We start from the raw sequence: 20,435 nt of genomic DNA, 5'->3' as shown, positions 1-20,435 counted from the left end.
TTAATGGAAAATAACAGACTTATTAATTTTCTTTTAAATAAGCCACTCTCAAATTATATGAGTTGATCAATTGAGGTTAACGCCGGTCTCAATCATATTAACGTTTTAATTAAAAAATCTCATAATAATATGTTTGATAACTAGGGTAATTAACAATTCGAAAAACCATTCGAAAAACAATTCAAAAAACAATTCGAAAAACCATAAATTTCATATTCGAGTTACCAAATAATTATTTCAATTAGCTATTTTACAGACGAAACAGTAACATCCGCCCACTAAAACAATAAACAATTATTTAATTTCGAATCGACACACTAATCGAGATAAACCCAGACTCCTAAACTAACTGCTGGTTAACTTCACCCTGCACACTGTAAAAACCCAAATTAACAGTGCAAATCCAACGGTCGACTCGCAGTAAAAGCGTCGTACGGAACTAAAATATATCAAATCTTTATCTCATATTCTCATTCTATTTATTCTCTTCATTATTTATTACCCTGCTTTTTACCTCACCTCTCTCTCATTTTATTTCCCCCCTTATTTGAATTGCTTCTTGTTGCTCAGCCTCATCTGCGGTGAAAATGGTGATGCCTAAAGCGAAGAATGAATCGAAATCAGCAGCTTCAGGGTCTGCTTATGAGGAGCTACGTCGAAAAAGAATGGAAGAGAATAGAAAGAAACTGGAAGAGTTGAAGCTTCCTCGCCTCTCTTTGGCTCTTAAACCCTCTCCTAAACCCCCTAAGTCCTCTCCGGTATCTTTATTTCTCTTTTGGTTTTGTTTGTTTTTATTTACGTGTTCTGTTAAATCTCGATGGCTAAATATCCTCGTGTTGGAGTATTTTATTTTATTTAGGTGTCGGTGTTATGTTGGGACCGGAAATTAATCTGATTATTTATCGAGATTTTTATGAGTAAACCAACTCCGGTACCTGAATTTTTTTGGGTTTTTTTTCTTGTTTACGTGTTCTGTTAAATCTCGATATTTATCTACGTATCTGTGTTATGTTGGGACCAGAAAAATAATTCAATTATTCATCGAGGTTTTTATGAGTAAATCAACTCCGGTACCTGAATTTGAGTTTGTTTGTTTTTGTTCACGTCTTCTGTTAAATCTTGATGATAAGTGGATGCCCCTAGGCTGAAGTTCTGCTATGTTGGGATCGGAAAAATAATTTAATTATTTATTGAGGTTCTTATGTGTAATGTGCAGATGAAGAGGGTTAAGAAAACAGAAGTTGTAGAGGTGAGAAGATCGGGCCGTTTTGTTAACAAGCCTGCCCCTGTGTACCGAGAAGTCGTATGTACAATTTATTTTTTCCCGATTAACTGATTAGTTTTGTTTTTTTTAAAAATCTGTTTTTCAAGTTTCTCATAATCTGTTATTTTATCTGATATCAGGTTACTTATGAACGTCCTGATTTGCCGAGAAGGTACTTTTGATTTTTCATTAGTACTGTCATTTTTTGGTATCTGTTTTGTGCTCTCTTTTTTTCCTTCAGATTTTTGTTGATGGACTGGGGGTTTATGTGTAGGTACTTCAAATATTCGCGTAAGGATTTGGCAAATCGGGTTTATGCATCGGATGAAGCTAGGGCAGCTGCAACATACAAGGCGGAGGAATTGGAAGTTAGTCTTGGCAATGATTATCCTACTTTTGTTAAGCCTATGCTCCAGTCTCATACCACTGGTGGATTTTGGCTGGTATGCTCATATCCGATATGTTTTACTCGTGATCGGAGTAGGGGAGGATGAGTTTTACGCTAATTTACATTTCATGCTATCATTTCAATGAATGTTCGGCAATGTACTTGCATATTTAGAGATTTTTTTTTGTGAATGTTGTTTTTGAGAATCCGCCAGTACTTCTTGCGTCAATTGTTGAATTCAGACCTTTTTTTTCCCCTGTTTTGGGTTACATGCTTGAAAATCTTTGTCCTCTCCCACTAATTTATTTATAAATTTTATTGATAAGGGTAGCACAAATTGCATTTCAATGAGATTAATTACGTGTATAGATCATTGTTATAGCTTACGAAGAACAATTAGCAGACTAGCTAGTAAAGACAATATTAGTGCTTCTTTAGAGGATCATTGTTGCTGGAGAACACTAGATGACTAGTTGGCATTATTATATTGTTCCGCTCTCACTGGGGCGCTTATACTGAATTGATGAATTTGGATGCATATAGGGTCTTCCAAATTCCTGGTGTAGGACTCACCTCCCCAAGAATGATGCTACCATCACATTGATAGACGAGGAGGGGGAAGAGTGTTTAACTGTTTACTTAGCGCGCAAAGCAGGACTCAGTGGCGGATGGAGAGGATTTTCTATCGATCATGGATTGGTAGATGGTGATGCATTAGTGTTTCAGTTGATTCGACCTCTTACATTTAAGGTCAGAACTGCAACTCTCAAATTACCAAATTGTCGTCGTTTTTCTATTCTGACTCCCACAGAGACCTTAACCATCTACATTATTATCCGCAGGTGTACATTATAAGGGTGAATGCTTATGAAAAGGGTGACAATATGGAGGCCTTGGATGCCGCAGACATCTGAGAACTAGTATTAGAGTAATTCTCCAGGTACATTTTCATTTCTGTATCAATTCTTGCTCTGTTTCTTGTCATTATTTGCAGAATAATAGGGTCAAACATTTATGCACATTTGTTATTCCACTAGTCATATGAATCTGGCAACTATATACGGGGACGGATCTAGTAAGAGGCATGGACAGATCTAGTAAGAGGCAGGAAGGACACATATCCTCCTAAATTATTATTTTTTGACATTTTTTTACTATTTTAAAATTTACAAAATCATAAAAGTGTCCCCACAAAATTTAAAAATATACAGGTATTTTCCGAAAATATGTTTGATGCCCCAAGATTTGAATCCTAGATCCGCCCCTGATTGTATATGTGTTTCAAATTCTGATAAGTCCTGCATTATTTTCCATGGCAGGATGATAAGCTGTAGCTGGGCTGGAAGAAATTATCAGAATATTTGAACATGATATTATTATTATATAATTGTATCTAATTGACCTGATATTTTGTAATCTTATAATGAGCCCTCTTGTTCAGGAAGCTTATTTAAGATTAATCCTGGTTTATTATTAGTCTAGACAATATTATGAAAGGCAAAGTTCTGCAGTATAAGCTATGCTTGTACTTTGCATTACTTTATTATAATTTGTCAAAAGAATTATAATGATAGATTTGACAATATTTAACATGTTAATTATGTTATTTGTGCATAAGTTTAGTGGTAATGTGATCGTAGAACTTTTCAATGCGACTTTTTGAACTTAGCCCATTTGAAGAAATGCTAGCTAGCTGTCTTCAAATTGGGTCCTCCGTAATTGCCGCGTTCCAGTCCGAACATAGAAGCCCACAGCCACTAATACTGTCATTTGCTTAATCAATTCTTCTAATTGGCCGCCTTAAGTCGGCTTTGGGGTGTTTGTTTCCGGCTTAAAAGCCGGGTTTCTGGTTTATAAGTTAAAAACACTTATTTGTATCGTTTGTTTAAAAAGTCAAGAAGCATTTATAAAAAGTTAGGAATGCTAACTTTTGCTTCGGAGTTTCTGCTTATTTCTCAAACACTTTAATCACTTATAAGTTTTAATTTGCTTCTAACTTCTACTTCAATTTTTTTATTTTAATCAAGAAACACTTATTTTAAACTCACCCAAACGATCTTTTTGTTAACTTTAATCCACGCTTATTTCAATTCACCGTCTTCCCGGACGTAATTTCTAAGTACATGTCCGAGAAAAATCAAATCAGCACTCCATATATTTTTGACATAAACAAAATTAAACATATTCGATATATTTCCTATATCACTGTATAGGTCTGAATTTTGAATATAGTTTATTTTTCGAAATAAACAGTTTTTTCTTTCGAAATAAACGAGTAATGATCCACAACAATCGATTATAACCAGCGGAAAAATTCACTGGATGGTAAAAATCTCATAATGAGTGAATTTTTCGCTGAAAAAAACATTAGTTTCCTAATTTTCAGTAAAAGCCAGTGTTAATGGAATTCAGCGGAAAAGATCACCGATAATATACTACATCGTACGTATGACAAGAACCCGACCAAGACCGAAAACAAATTCAGAATAGAAAAATGGGAAAAAACATACATAACGCGGCTGACCGAAAAAATAATGATAAAAAAGGAAAACGGTGCATTATGGACATCTCATCAGCAACAGAAAAGAAAAGAAAACTAACATGTTACTACAGACAGCTATCAAGTTCCCACTTACATATATCTTTCTCCTTTCTTGCTCTTATCTCTTTTGTACAAGAATCCAAGTTCTGATCAGCCAAAAGTCATCTACAGAGTAAAACATCATCAGGATCTGCATCACTTCAGTTCTCAAACTCTTCTGAATAAGGTACATGTTTTCTGCTGCTGCTGCTGCTGCTGCATTTTTATATTCATTCTTGTTTTTGAGTCTAATGTTTCAAGAATATATGTTTAGTTAGTTTTGCATCTGTGTGCAAGTACATTATTTGATGACACACACACATGTGCTACATGCTTTGATCATTGTTTGTCGGTTCACTTGAATTTTATGTTCTGTCTGGACGGAATGAAATGAAAAATTGGGAACAAAATTTAAGTCTGGAGATGAGTATGTCAGAGGGAAGACCGAAAAAATGAAAGGGAAACAAGCTTTGTATACGAGGAAAAATGTACATATATTCGCAAAATGATGCATTTAATTGGAGTTTAAATTGGTATGCATGGAATGGAGGAAGAATGGAAATTGTACAAAGTGATTAATGTGTTTCTGTACATAACATGTGTGAATTATTGTTTTGTTTAGGACTTCACTGGATTTGCTTGAGTTGATCACGGAGAAAGGACTAGTTGGATTTGCTTTTGAGATTTTAATTTCTGCCTGCGGAAGAACATTTTGATTTTATATATACAGTAGGGTGGATTGGAGGGAGGAATATGTCGTTGGTAAAGGGTGAACATCAAACTATCCCACTCTCTTTGCTCCTTAAGCGGGAAGTGGCTAGTGAAAAAATTGAAAAGCCGGAAGTCTTGTATGGCCAGGCTAACCACAGCAAGAAAGGCGAGGACTTTACACTAATCAAGACAGAATGTCAACGTATATTAGGAGATGATGTTACCACATATCATGTCTTTGGGGTATGTTTTGATTCCCAAATCTGTTTTCAGTCTCTGCGTTTTGGTTTGATGGCAACTGCTTATATGTCTGCTGACTGACTAGTGCACAAAGAATTTCCCGTTAAATCTAATTTGAGGCTGATCAATAATGATGCCTCCGTAAACATCACACAGTTATTAGTTGCTTTTAGGAAAGACTTCCATGAAGCCTCCTTTTATAAGTTATATAAAACACGAAGAGCTATAATCATTTGTAAACAACTAATTATAAACGTAAACACTGTTATTTATGAATTAAATGGAAGTGCCCAATTTTCTAAATTTAATTCAGTAAACTGAGAATGCGTGAGAGTCAATATTTAGTTTATCTCTCGTCTCTGTTTCTTATTATTTCTGGACACTTTCATGCCATTCACATGCGCATATCAAATCACTGATATTTTCCTTTTCCTTGTCAATTTTGTGTTGGGTTTGTTTATATACATAAAACTGGTACTGGATTATTTCAGCAGTGCTATAGTGCCTTGCAGATGAACCAATCTTAAGCTTGTTTTGTTTCTTATATTTTTTTCTTTGCAGCTGTTTGATGGTCACAATGGATCTGCAGCTGCTATATACACCAAGGAAAATCTCTTAAATAACGTTTTGGGTGCTATACCACCAAATCTAAATAGGGACGAATGGATTTCAGCATTACCACGGGCATTGGTTGCAGGTTTTGTGAAAACGGACAAGGACTTCCAAGGGAAAGGTATGTACTTTCTCCCTGCTTAATTCTGTTTGATCCTCAGAAAAGTGAATTAGCTTCATGTCTAAGCTTTCATCTGAATATTTGATGCAGTTAGATACTTTGTATGCTTCATTCATTTCTAAGCTTTACTTTCATCTGAATATTTGATGCAGTTAGATACTTTGTATACTTCGTTCATGTATGCTTTACTTTCATCTGAATATATGATACAGTTAGATACTTTGTATACTTTGTTTGATGCTGAAATGATATCAGCCGATTCAAATACAGTCTTATGCTCAAAAGTTGCTACACAGAACATTTTAAGACAGCAGGCATGGTAAAATCATTGACATGAACAGAAAACGTGCTAGATCTGATGGATTTATTTTAATTTCAACATGCTTCTGCCTGTTGTATCATCAATCAAACTTTTAAGCTTAGGGAACTTGTTTAAACTTGTTAGCTATCTAGCAATAGAGGTATAATTGGTCCACTTCAACATAAAGATAACTGAGAACTGAGAAGTACTTGGAAACATAGATACCTATTATATTTTCTCATTTCCTGTTGGATGTGTTTGTTTTATCTCTTGATATTTATAGACGCCGCTAACTTTTCTTTTATTATTTACCTATCAGCACAAACTTCAGGAACAACTGTAACCTTTGTAATAATTGAAGGATGGATAGTAACAGTAGCATCAGTTGGTGATTCTCGTTGCGTCCTTGAATCTGCAGACGGGAAAATTTACCATCTGTCAGCTGATCATAGACTCGAATGCAATGAAGAAGAGTAAGTTAACATATATTTCCTTTATTGCTATACTTGATATTATCATCTTTAGAGGCTTTATGAATAGGTTTCTTATAATTTCACCATTATCAGGAGGGCGCGTATTACTGCATGTGGTGCCGAGGTTGGTCGCCTTAATACCGGTGGTGGTACACAAGTAAGTTTTCCGAAATTGTGCTAATGACATACTGTAAAACGAATAATCTATATGTTTTAAGCAAAGTTAAAAGGCAACACAAGTATACTTTGTCTCATAGAAATGATCCTCCTTTGCATTGCCTTTTTCTAAATTTCGATATACACTATTAAGTTAAGATAGATTTGGTTCGTGAATACATTATACATGTAGTTACTAAAATTGTTTTATTGTAGATTGGTCCTCTGAGATGTTGGCCTGGCGGGTTGTGCCTTTCACGGTCTATTGGAGATATGGATGTTGGCGAGTTCATTGTTCCTGTGCCTTATGTAAAACAAGTGAAGGTTTGTTACCTATCTGTCTCTGTTCATGTACATTATCTTTCATGCAATCTTTATATGTTTCCATCTATTAACTTCACACTGTCAGTTTGACAAAAGCTACTTAATTTTATATTGAGGAGTACCTCACTATATGTTTGGAAATAAGTTGTCATTCTAACCTCATTCCATGCCATGATCAATTAATCATTTCTCTCCCAGATTGAATATGTTTCTTGCATTTATTAATGGGTAAAATACGAAAAATGGTGTTACTTATTCCAAACTGTTTCCTGAAGTTACCTTTCAGATATATCTCCTGAACATTTCTCATATTGGATGTTTCTCAGTTTCTTTAATATGAAAATCCCATTATGACATTGCTGAAGCTTTCCTGTTGCTGGGCAATTATTGTATACCTGAGTTTACCAAGATTTCTGATATTCTGCACCACTTAAGAAAAATTCAATTCTCAGTATGTTTATCTAAAGCACAAATTCTTTAAAAGCCCGTGCTTGCGTACAGTGTTGGTAATACCTGGAATTGGACTCCACGGATTTGTGTAGAATTGTCCTCTTACTGTGTGCTAGTTTTCTAGGATAACATGAAAACATAGATAACAATTGTTAATCATGTCAGCATTTTTGAAAATCCTTTTGCTATCTCTGCAGCTGTCCTCTTGTGGTGGTAGGCTCATCATATCAAGTGATGGGGTTTGGGATGCTTTAACTGCTGAATCGACTCTTCAGTGTAGTCGAGGAATGCAACCAGATGCTGCAGCTTCTCAGATAGTGAAGGTATATTTTTAGTTTATTTACAACTTGATTGCTTTCCTCTACTCGCATAAATTTTACACCGATAACCTCATCTGAATTAGTCAGAAACCCACTTCTGACATTTTGTCCTATCTACAGGAAGCTGTAGGAGTGAGAGGACTTAAAGATGATACGACCTGCATTGTGGTAGACTTGCAAGCTCCAGAAAAGAGTCCTTTGCCGCCACCAAGAAAACAGGGTATTTCGGCTTTTAAATCCATGTTTCGAAGAAAGAGTTCCGAGTCACCTTTAGTCCTGGAGAAAGATTACAATGAACCATATGAGGTTGAGGAATTAGTAGAGGAAGGATCTGCAATGCTTTCAGAAAGGTCTGTAGTTGCAATGCTTTATCCCGCCATAATCACATTCTCTTCTTGACAAGTCAACATTACAAATTTGATCTTGGCTAATACAAGTTTTTTGTGGCTTGCAGGTTTGATACAAAATACCCAATCTGCAACATGTTCAAGTTGTTCATGTGTGTAGTCTGTCAAGTAGAGATGAAACCGGGAGACGGTATTTCCATACATGTAGATCAATTAAATGCAAGAAACTTGCGGTCCTGGGATGGTCCTTTTCTCTGCTCAAGTTGTCAAGTAAAGAAGGAAGCCATGGAAGGGAGAAGACCTTCAGGACCTTTAAGATCTAGATCTGGATACAGTAACCGTGAATATTAATTGCCAACTTGATTTATATGCATGAAAAACGAATTAAAATTGGAAAGAGTTCAATATGATAAGCGGAGAATTTTGGAGCTAATTATGAAAGAGAAGGCGACAGACTCTGTTCTGTTTGGTTCAGAGGTTCACTTTTCAATGAAGTTTTTAGGGTTACACGAGTCATGACGATCATTGCCTTCTGCTCCAGTCACTAATCTGCCCTTGTGCAGTTCAAAAGTTGATCCTTACTTATTTTACAATGATTCATATCAGAAGTTCAGCAACAATGTGTGATAGTGAACTTAACTGGTCCGAGTTTTGGTAGATGAACCAAGTAAGCTTGAACTGCAAAACGCTTCATATTGATAAAGTAGCAAGCAAGTTACAAGAACTTAAAGGTAAAATTCTATCTTCTACAGATCTGACAGTTCATGCAGCAGTAGCGGCATTTCATGTGACATTATTGTGGGGAACATGTTTAGGACTCGCAAGGATTCTCCCATGAGGAACTTTTGTAGTTCTTTATTTTTGTTCCTGATTCATTGTCTCTCTTCTTTATGATGTAAGGAATTTAATCTTTAGAGTAGAGAATGCGTTTATTTCATTTTTCTTGGTTCAAATTGTACAAAAGAGTGTCTGTCTTCAATGGCCACAGCATCTTTATTATTAGAAACATCCCCTCCCCCACAAGAGCTTTTGTTAATAAATAGGACTCGGCCCCAACAGATCTATCTCCGATTCATATGTTATATTATTACTTTCTTTATATTTCTAATAGTCTTTGCCAGAATTCAGATTAATAAAAGATTTTATGATTACCGATTAGTAATTTTTCTGGCTATTGTAGCTTGATCATCGACGAATGATACTTATGGTTAAAAGGGTTAGCAGATATGATAATGACAGAGCTAGTACTACTGAAGAACATCCTCTGCTCCTGGCTAAATTTGCCGAAACTTAAGTTCTGGTATATGTCTCAGTGACTTGGTGATTCATATATGGGCTTTTCTGTTTGTTTCTTCTAGTAAAGGAAGCATAGCATGGCTGTAGATTCATATCCTCATGGGCTCTGAGCAAGAAGACACTGGTTAGGTATTACCCTCAGCTCTGCCAATCTGGTCGGCTTTCGGTATGTTCTGTGTTCATCTTCAGGATTCGACACTGAATTTTATGTGACTTCCCGCTATGTATTTCGTCTTCTGATCATAATTCATAAAATCTGAAATTTGTGAAGTCTCATTCAAACCCGAAGAGTACAAAACCAGCAAAGAAGCTGTTAAGCTACCCCTATTCAATTTTTAGGCCAAAGGGTGGATCACAAACGCTAATTACTGGGGTATAATTTTGCTTTCGTGTACATAATGAATTATGAGAATTTCGAAGTAGCCAAGAAAATCAAATTCGAGTCATTTTGCTTAACTGAGCTCCGATACCATGTTAACTTATCAATTCTATCAATTCTCCTTAAATTTCAAGATTTCAGGTTCTTTTACTCGTCAGAGCTCTGATATCATATTAACTTATCGATTCTCCTTAAATTTCAAGATGTTAGGAGGGAGATTACGAGGATCATTCGTAAATTGACATGATTCGGAAGTCCTATGATAAGATTAGTATTAAAGCTAGCAATAAGTCGGTGTGATTAGCGTGTTGGAGCCAGAGTTGGCAAATGCGGAACAAAACAAAGACTTCACAGTCATCCTCGAAAGATCTTTTTGTTGGCAAGGCCTTGTTGCTTTTGCCTTTTGGCAAGTAGGCAGTACGAGCCACTCGAAATCTCATTCATTCTCTGCCCCTGTAGACAAGGAGTGATCGGCAGAAAGAAAGGTAGCAAGCAACGTGAAATGGGACAAAAAACTTGACCAGTTTTCTTATCTTTTGATGGTAAAGAAGAGGATTTTTGAGTGGCCAAGTATAGAAGATGAGCCTCTCTGTCCACCCGAATAATGCTTCTATGATTGAGATTTTGACCTTAACCAAGCGAGCTAACTTCTTCCTTGTATCTTCCTTCTTGTTCCATCATGGACCACTTTTTTATACCACACGTCTGTATTCATCTCCACTCGTCTCGCTTTTTAGATGCTTACAAATTTTTAATAATTTTCTTCAATAATTTTTCATCTAATTTCTTGTTACTCATTTTCGCCATGAAAGTGTTTTCGGAAATTTTTTCCATACTCTTTATTTTATAAGCATTGACATATGTGTACCATTTGATACCACACACGTTATTCCTTAACTGAAAAGATAGACTGACTGTACAAATTTCGACAAATAAATGTATGTCGATATTTAAATTTCTCATCATCATTGACATATGTGTTATGATATTTGATGTCAGGAGATGATATTTATAATGATGACAAGAGATTGAGTTTTCGAGTTTCGTGAGACGAGTTTTATACATGAGCACGTAGAGCACGTAGACATATGTGATATTTGATGTCACGAGATTATCTTTCAACTGATAACAAAAAATCGAATTTTCTTCTTCTTGAATTATATACGAGATTACTTTTTAGCTGATAACAAGAGATTGAATATTTGAGTTTCGTATAAACACAGTCTCCTTAGATTGCATATGGACAATTCTATCTAGGTAGAATGTAGTATCCCCTCACGGGGACACTTTGAAAGATTTACACCTGCACTACAAAATGGAATAAAGTGCAAATCTCAAGGTTGCTGCGTGCAGAAAGATAACATAGAAACCATGACCCGATATAATCTTTAATGCATAATATAATCTGTTTTTTTCATCTTCTTTTATATTCAAAGATTCCCTCGAACTGGGCGTGCGGTTTGTATAATATGCATGACAAAGCTCTTCTATTCTCGCCCTTTTTTATGTTAATGCGCTTAGGCACGGTGTATATTCTAATCACCACGAAACTAGCTTTAGGAAGCAGCAGTTTTGTGTGTTAATCAATCATCTCGCTGGTACCACTCGTTTCACTTTTCGATTTATGTGGATGTTGCTTTGACAAGGACCCCCTCTTGCTAAGTAGAATTATTGTTCTTTGTATTGCAAGCGAAATCGTTAGCCTTGATCACGACTAGTTACAAGATTTCGTGACATTATTAGAGCTTACTAGTAGCAACTAATCTCGTTGATAATCGGTTAATCTTTCTTAAAAAGATTTTTTCATACGAGTAGACATCCCGTCCGTTCTGATACCAAAATCTTCAAACTTACGAGTTTGTTATGAGAATATGAAATGAGAACAAATATATATCAATTGAGAGCATGTTTGAAAGTTTTTTGTTAACATCTTAAAGTATTAGAAGAAATACCAAGATTATTTTCGGTAACGATATACATGCAAAACATATATAATTAACAACTTGCATTTGCATGTGCATGTGCAGATGAGTTAAAAAAGGTTCAACCTACTGATTGGCAAAGAGTCCCCCCACCTCTCCTCACTCTCCCCTTCTCTCTCCACTGCTTCCTTATCCGTCTCCTCCCTTAGATTTCTTCAGAGTATCTAGCCAGCCAACTCATGGAACTCCAGAACTTTCAAAGTACAAAATCATCAAGAGCAGACAAGATGGATGCCAAAGCAGCCTCTGCTTCACCACCATCTTCCTCTTCATCTCCTACTCATGAATTCTCCTTCACAATCTCCCTCCACCAAAATTCCTCCATTCATGACAGAGTACTTAACCAGTCTCCCCCTCAATTTACCAGCTCTGCCATTGATCTTTCTCCTGCAGATAACATATTTTTTCATGGCCACTTGCTTCCTCTGCACCTCCTCTCCCAATTCCCCATCATTTCGCCTCAGAATTCCTCCACAAACTCCCTAGACATCTTCACTCTCCCTATCCGAGACCTCCTCATAGAAGAAGAAGAGGAGACCACCTTGAACGAGACCATCTCCTCAGACGACACAGAGAACAACTCCAAGTTGCATGAAAATCTCCACGACAATACCATCGAAGCACAAAGCCGGGTAAAACCCAAGTCATTCTCCCTATTCAGCCTCTCAAAATGGCGAAAAGGGCGTCAGGCTGACAGAGAAAAAGATGACCAAGAATCAAGACATGACAAGAAAAAGCTCAAATTCGACCTAGTCAACCAAGTCCTCAAAAAATACATCAAAATGGTAAAACCCTTATTGTCATTCAAATCACCAGCTGAATCAAGAAGATCCTCCTCACCAATCATCAGCAAGAGATTTCAGAACCAGCCACATTCATTTTCAGGGAGCACCAGCTCAAGAAAGGAGGATCAGTTTCGCGTAAGGCGGCGCAGAAGAGACTTCTCTGCACCAGCCTCCATGAGGACCTCTCCAGCCAACAGTGGACCTCTTACACCCAATGGAGCATTCTCTCCCACAAGTGACAGCACCATGGAAGAATTGCAGGCTGCTATTCAAGCTGCAATCACTCATTGCAAAAACTCCATAGCCATGGAAGAGAAGGTCAAGTGGCAAAATTAAGACCATTCTTTCCTCAACTCTATTCCTACATTATTGTAGTTCTTGTTATCCTAGATATCGAATAATTCAAACATGTTGTATAAAATTATACCAGTGTAAATTTTGGTCAGTTACTGAGAAATGAGATAGTAAAGAATTACAATCAAAATCAAATTCAAGAATTCGTATATGAAAATAAAATTTCTTATTTTTGGTCATTAATGAACTTCGATTATTCATGAACACTGGAATTTAGATAAATAAAGAGGGGTGGAACTCAACAAATCACTACTGTAAAATACATAAAATTTAACAGTCTACTTGTGAGAAATAATAATGATCCACAGTGTGTATTTTGCATTATTAGATTTGGCTTCTTTAAAATTTAGAATTATGTGAACCGGTCAATTTCTTAATCATCTATTACTAAATTCCATCTGCCAGCTAACGTAGACCACAAGGAAAAAAAAATTATGATTCTTATTTTTTAATAATTAGCGAACAATTTTTTGAGGCAATGTCTAAGATGAAATAAATATGTGTTAGCGTGTAGTTAAATTTATGATTTGATATGACAATTTTTTGAACTGGCAAATTAATTATGACAATTCAAAAGATAATGGGGTTGTTTGATGCTAAATCATTGTTAACTGTTACTGTGAAAATGTCTTCATAATAATTTTGGATTAAAGTTAAATATAAAAAACTTAATAGTATGTACTCTTTTAATTAAGTTATTTTTATTTTTATAATATTTAATAAAATTTATTTTTAACACTAATATAAATAATTTATTAAATACATTATTGTTATTTTTATATTTAAAATAACTCATAAATCATTTATAGATTTTATGTTGACCATTTATCGTATTAAACCATTATACAACATCAATTATTATTTTAAGCATGTCAAACAAGCTCGTTGTATATAAGATAATTATAAACATTATAACTGCGCGTATTTATTTATATTTGGATTCGTTTATTTCCCCTATCACAACGATGAAAAGTGGGGTTGATCCCCTTTTTGCAAGAGGAACAGCACGATTAATTTTTTTTATAAATTCTAGTATACAAATATTATATTTTTAATTTTAAAATTTGTGTTTATTATTTATTTTTATAAACAAATAATACGTAATAGATATTTTTTAAATTTTAAATGTACTATCTAAACTATTAGTTAACTTGATTATGATAATATTTAAGAAATTTATATAAAATATAATAAATATTATAAATATTCCCTGAGTATAATTTTAAATATAATATTATTATGATCTGACTAATTTAAATGAGACATGGTACATAGCTTCTTCCCTAGACCACGATTTAACCCAGTACTTGTGAGAATTAATAATGATCCACAGTGTATTTTGCATTATTAGATTTGGCTTGTTTAAATTATATGGACCGGTCACTTTCTTAATCCTATTAAAACTGCATCTACCAACCAAGGTAGACCATAAGGGAAAAAGATTATTATTCTTATTTTCAATTTTCAGTGATTAACAAATACCCCCTGTTTCATATTACATTACATGTCCACTTTTGATAACTAAAAATTATTTTAAATTAATTGTTTCATTTTAATTTTCAATGCAAATAGTCAATAGTTGTATTTCCTAAATGAAGTTTATACCACATCCTACTATATTATATTTTCTAGATCAAATATATCCCACATATTATACTTGATCAATGCAATAAATACAATAATAAATGAAGATTTTTCACAAAAGTTAGTTTTTCTTAATATGTATGATCTTGTTCAAAAGTGGACAGAGGGAGTAATTCTTTTAAGACAATGCCTAATAAATATAAAAAATAGGGTTGGGTTACATTATAATTTATAATAAGTTTAATTTACTTTATGGTATGGGATTTTTGACTTGACAAATTAATTAAAATAATTCATATATTTCTTTACTAATAATTCAGATTCACATTATAATAAGTTAGTATAATTTTTAGCAAAATTTAATTTAAATATTAATAAATAATCTATTAAATTTATTGTTATTACATTTTAATAATTCAAAATCAACGCTAACAAAAATTTATCCACATATAAATTTAAATTGAATAAATCATTGTATAAAATAATTATTTTTTAGCCATGGGAAGTGGGGTTAAGCCCATTGGGCCATTTCTGCAGGAGGCACAGCACATGTATGATTACAGTTCACACGTACTAGAAAACTATCGCACAACCTGGCTGTGAGTCCAGCCACAGAAGCAACAACATGTAAGTGCAGAGCCCAAAAGGGCCCAAACACTCGTCTCCTCTCTTCTTTTTCGGCCTGTACTATTATCCACTTTACCCTACCTTAATCAGCAAAATAGGGATTGGTTTTTGTAACTAAAATAAATGTAACTATTTTTTTAAAATAAGTATTTATTTTTATATAAATTTGAACACATTTGAATTTTTTTTGTAAGGAAGACATACCCGATATTAGGGCAAGTTGTACAATATCCTAGAAATGAATATATGTCTTAGTTTAAAAAAAATGAATATATGTCTCATAAATATAATAAAAAATAAATATAATAAAAGATACTCCTTCTGTCCAATTGAATAGCATACATTATTTTTTTGGCAAACCTTTTAAGACGTGTTCCATCATATTTTTTAAATTTCTTTTTTTTTCTAAATAAAAGTTTGATATATAAATTTTTATTAAAAAAAAAAAATTTTAAAAGAACATCATGGAACTATATATATAGAAGTTTCGAAATGCATCCAAATAGTGGACATATACATCCCAATAGGATGGGTTGAGTAGTATTTTATTGTTTCTACTTATTTTGACAAATATTTGGAATTTGATTTGTTCTGCCATATATGGTGTTCAGATCCAGTTTTCTAAATTTATGGGTGATCCAATTTCACATGAATGAAATGTATTAAAATTTTAGTTCAGTTTATAGTCACAAATATGATGGCCAAATTCACGGATAAATTATAATCTTTTGATACTAGCAGTACGCATATCCGGTTTTTCTTTTTTTCTCTCCGCGTCTATGTTTTTAGTTTGAATATGAACATAATACGTATTTTGTTCGCATCAATTACCAGGCCTGGTAAACACTAAACAAGCATTTGAACCAGCTGTTTAAATTTGCCCGTGAAGTAAAAACGTCGTATCTAATGTTGTGGATAAGATTTGGGCCACAAATTTGCTATATACCATAAATTTGATATTTTAATGTTATAGTCTCAATCGACTTCATCTTCGTGTTGTGTGGGAGAAACATATACGATTAAAATATTTTTTATTCGAACAAGTTTCAAAGAAAAAGTTTGGCAATTTCTTTGTTTTTATCTTGGCTAGACTTTGAAGAAGCTAATGAAAGCTCATTCGATCTCCCAACTAACTAAAATTTAAAATTGTTCGACTATTATTCACAAACTTTAATCACACAAACGGAGATTTAAAGAGCAGCATCCCGGCTATCTACATGCCAGATATCAGCTATAAATAATATCGAAAGTGTAACAACGGGTGCATAATCTATGCTTGTGAAATGTCAGCCCTTGGCATTGTTTGAAAAAAATTAAACAGAATTAAACAAAAAACAAAAAGACGGGGACCTTCCATCGGAGAAAAATTAGTAAAAGCCTCCAAAATAGTTTGAGGATGGACGAAGACAAAGATGAAATGCAGCTCTTTAAACCTTAGTTTTTAACATTATTTAGAGTTGGATTTCATTTCCAATTTCCAATTTAAATTAGTTTAATGTATCCAAATCCGTTTAAAAGATAAATATCAATTCAACCATGCATTAAAAAAGGTTGAATGTTTATAATTTGGCTCGAATTTCACTCAATTATAAATATTGACATATAATATATTCAAATAGCAATTAATATATTTGAAATTAATTTAACAAAAGTTTGATCATAATCACAAATTTAAAAAGGTAAGCGTAACTGAAATATAATGACCTGAGATGAAGGCAACTTGCGTGTTTGTAATGGCAGCTTTCCTATATGTCGAAAGAAATTATCCATTAACACCTGTATACTACACACACGCAGAAAGAAAAAATTACACACAGATGCTCTAAGATAAATACCTTTTTATTTTATAACCACAACCTACTTCTCTTGCCTAAAAGCAGTTTGAAACCAGCCAGCGGAAACTCGGATAATACTTGGCCCTGAGGGTCAGTGTTTTTAAACATGAAACTAATATTAAAGAGAAGTTCTCTGTACAAGTCATTATATTTTAAGACACCACCACAGAAGCCGGAAGGTACTTAGATAATCTCCAACCCATGACACCATTTTGGTGTGAAAACTACACCATTTCAAAATTTCACTCCAACTCATCAACACCATTTCCTACACCAAAAAGAATCTTTTCCACATTAAATGGAATATTCTCTCTTTCTTAAGTTATTTATATCGATATTGAAGTGTTAATTTAATCATGTTTATGATCTTTGCGTTTAATTACCTGTTTGTTTTAGTTGCGTATGGGTTGTACATTTTCTTTTTTCTTTATGTTTTAATTTAAACAATCTTCTTTTAACTTACCAATATAATCCATTTCCCCTTTGTTTGCATGCACAGCCAGTAAAACTTCAATCATTATTACAACTTATTTAAAAATAAAAAATGGGCTCTTGGTAACCTAATCGGGCACAAAATGGGCTCTTGATAACCTAATCGTGTATTTTATTTTTGAATCAAATTTATTTAAAAAAAACATATTTTCTATATAAAAATATAAATTTATTGATATTTTGAAATAAATAAAAAATGTGAATTTAACAGGAAAGAAAGAAAATTTAAAACGATCTAATTGAGAAATAAAAAATATAAGATAAAACAACTTTAAATGGGACATAGAAGGAATAAATTTGTTTTCCTTAACAAGTGTGAGAGCATAGTGAATATTTTAAAAAACTTCAAATTTGGTATAAGAATGACACCAAATCAATACTTGAAACCGTCGGTATCAACCAATTTATCTGGTGTCATTTTTACACCAATTTGGTGTTGGATTGGAGTAAATTTTACACCAAATGCAACACCAATTTGGTGTTTTGCTGTTGCATTCGAGATGCTCTTATGCAACTAGTTGCAATATTTTTTAAACTCCTCGAATCCAGCTCTAGGAGTTGGACATGCACAATTTTTGCAGTATTTTATCTTTTCCTCGGCATAGGACAGGAAGTCTGCCACCCTCAGCTCGGCTTGACAACGGAGCTTCGCTTCATCATACTTCTTGTCATTCACAGCTTTCACCCCTACAGTCGGAGGTGAAAGTCCGCCTAACCTTGTCACAGGATACAGAAAATCCTTTCTTCGTACTATTGCACAAAATTAAAAACGATGATGTGAACACAATATAGTTATTATAAACACATGCAAATACTAATTAGCTGACTAATAGTAACAGGAAAAAAATGTCAAAAACCTTATTCTCTAATAATGCATTACGTTATATTTCCTATTTGATTGTATATCGTTTGTTGATCAATAATTCAAACTACTTAAAAAAATAACAAAGATAGATAATCTACAAATCAGAAAACTATTACTTATCAATCAATCTTGTGCAACGGTAAACAATGTCTTGGGTAAATATAATAAAAAAGGAAAATAAATTTTTTTGTCACTCAACTTATTGTGTTTTTAAAAACGTGCCACCCAATTAATTTTTTTTTACTCATTAATGTTAGGTTTGATTTTATTTTCAGCCACCAACTTAGGTTTGGATTCGATTACTAGCATTACGATAATTTTTTGTAGCATCATTTATACATAGTGATAATATGTAATATTTTGATGATGTGTCGTATGTTTATATCTTTATATATAGCAATAATAACATAAAATGAGCCGATGAAAAATTAAAATCAGGAAAAAACGTAATTAGAATTCTAAAATTTTTAATAAATCATGAATATGAAATCAATGATTTCAAACAATTCACCCTCTCTCATAAGATAAAATGTATTTGGGTGATATGACACATCATCTTTCGTTATTATTAGTAAAGTTTCAATCGACTAGCTCAGTCTAAGATCTCTCCTAAATTTATTTTCAAAAATTTTAATAACTTTATCTTATTACAATTTTCAAGATATAAATAGAGAAAAAAACTTAATGTTCGATGATTGTTCTCTATAATGCATCATTTTATGTTATTATTGCTCCCTCCTCTCTCATTACTTTACAGTTTTTTCTACTACTTACGCACTTATTTAAGACTCTTATGAAATATAGTTTCAGAACTTATTTTTGTGTGTAAAAATTTAAACGCTGAATTTTCATTTGGAAGAAAAAAAAAATTATTTATGAAACTACATCTTTTAAAAGCCATAAAATGCGTGTAAAATTCTTATCACCCAAGGTAAACGACCTTGGAGACATAAAAAGTACTATATATAAAGATACAAACATATCAAATCATTAAAACATTACAGACTACCACTATATATATATATATATATATATATATATATATATATATATATATATATATATTTGACAAATGCAACTACCACTATATTTTAATAATGCTACACAGAAAAAGTAGGGCTAATAATCAAATCCGAACCTAACTTCATTGACCAAAAAAAAAAGAAGTTAAACCTGACATTAGTGAGTTAAATAAAAAAAATTATAATTGAGTGGTTAGTTTCTAAAGATGCAATAAGTTTAGTGACAAAAAAAATTATCATAATGCTAGTAATCAAATCCGAACCTAAGTTGGTGGCTAAAAAAAAATCCAAACCTAAATTAGTGATTAAAAGGAAAAAAAATTTAGTTGGGTGGTAAGTTTCTAAAGCACAATAAGTTGAGTGGCAAAAAAATCTATTTTCCCTAATAAAAATGGTTAGCTATAACTATCAGGACACATTAAATTTCTAGCCGTGGGATTAATATCGTCACGACACATTAAATTTGTAGCCGTTGGATGAATATCGAGCGATCACAATTATAACAATTTTTTAATATGTCCGGTGCCTTTTAACTGCCGGATCAGGACTCATCCGACGCTTTTTAAGCAATGGGGTCATTTTACTCCGTCCAGCTGTTAAAAAGTGCTGGACATGTTAAAAAATATTATAATCTTAACCGTAAGATATTAATCCAACAGTCATGTGCTATCTAACCATTCCCGTGGACCAATACTCATGAAAATAATGTTATAATGATTTTGACTTATTTATAAATTCGGATTTGACATGTTTGTCATACCTTGTATCGGGTATTGAAAGCCAACTCTCCCGATCCATGCTATTCTTTTTGACCTGACAAGAGGTTAAGAAATTTAAGTAGAGGAGATTGTAAGATCTCGCTCTTATATTTTATTATTATTAGATAAGAACATCTACATTTTGATTAGTTGGTTTGTAATTTGACA

General features: G+C 33.3%; 3 protein-coding genes across 3 annotated transcripts; all 3 read left to right on the top strand.

Moving 5' to 3' along the window:
• Positions 1-474: 474 nt before the first annotated feature.
• LOC108222163 (B3 domain-containing protein Os06g0194400-like) lies at positions 475-3,250 on the top strand. Its single transcript, XM_017396068.2, has 7 exons — positions 475-758; positions 1,217-1,303; positions 1,405-1,436; positions 1,539-1,707; positions 2,196-2,402; positions 2,495-2,592; positions 2,972-3,250. The coding sequence occupies exons 1-6, from the start codon at positions 588-590 to the stop codon at positions 2,564-2,566; spliced, it is 738 nt and encodes a 245-aa protein (XP_017251557.1). The 5' UTR covers positions 475-587; the 3' UTR covers positions 2,567-2,592; positions 2,972-3,250.
• A 968-nt stretch (positions 3,251-4,218) lies between these two features.
• On the top strand, positions 4,219-9,344 carry LOC108224073 (probable protein phosphatase 2C 12). Its single transcript, XM_017398622.2, has 9 exons — positions 4,219-4,420; positions 4,856-5,187; positions 5,746-5,917; positions 6,538-6,691; positions 6,785-6,848; positions 7,064-7,171; positions 7,819-7,944; positions 8,062-8,291; positions 8,396-9,344. Exons 2-9 carry the CDS (start codon positions 4,987-4,989, stop codon positions 8,637-8,639), a joined length of 1,299 nt encoding a protein of 432 aa, XP_017254111.1. The 5' UTR covers positions 4,219-4,420; positions 4,856-4,986; the 3' UTR covers positions 8,640-9,344.
• A 2,828-nt stretch (positions 9,345-12,172) lies between these two features.
• LOC108220452 (BRI1 kinase inhibitor 1) lies at positions 12,173-13,066 on the top strand. The gene has a single exon (XM_017394227.2). The coding sequence runs from the start codon at positions 12,173-12,175 to the stop codon at positions 13,064-13,066; it is 894 nt and encodes a 297-aa protein (XP_017249716.2).
• The last annotated feature ends 7,369 nt before the right edge of the window (positions 13,067-20,435 follow it).

This window comes from Daucus carota, chromosome 5 (genome assembly GCF_001625215.2).
Source record: "Daucus carota subsp. sativus chromosome 5, DH1 v3.0, whole genome shotgun sequence".
Taxonomy (NCBI): domain Eukaryota; kingdom Viridiplantae; phylum Streptophyta; class Magnoliopsida; order Apiales; family Apiaceae; genus Daucus; species Daucus carota.
This window is presented reverse-complemented; position numbering and strand designations above follow the sequence as displayed.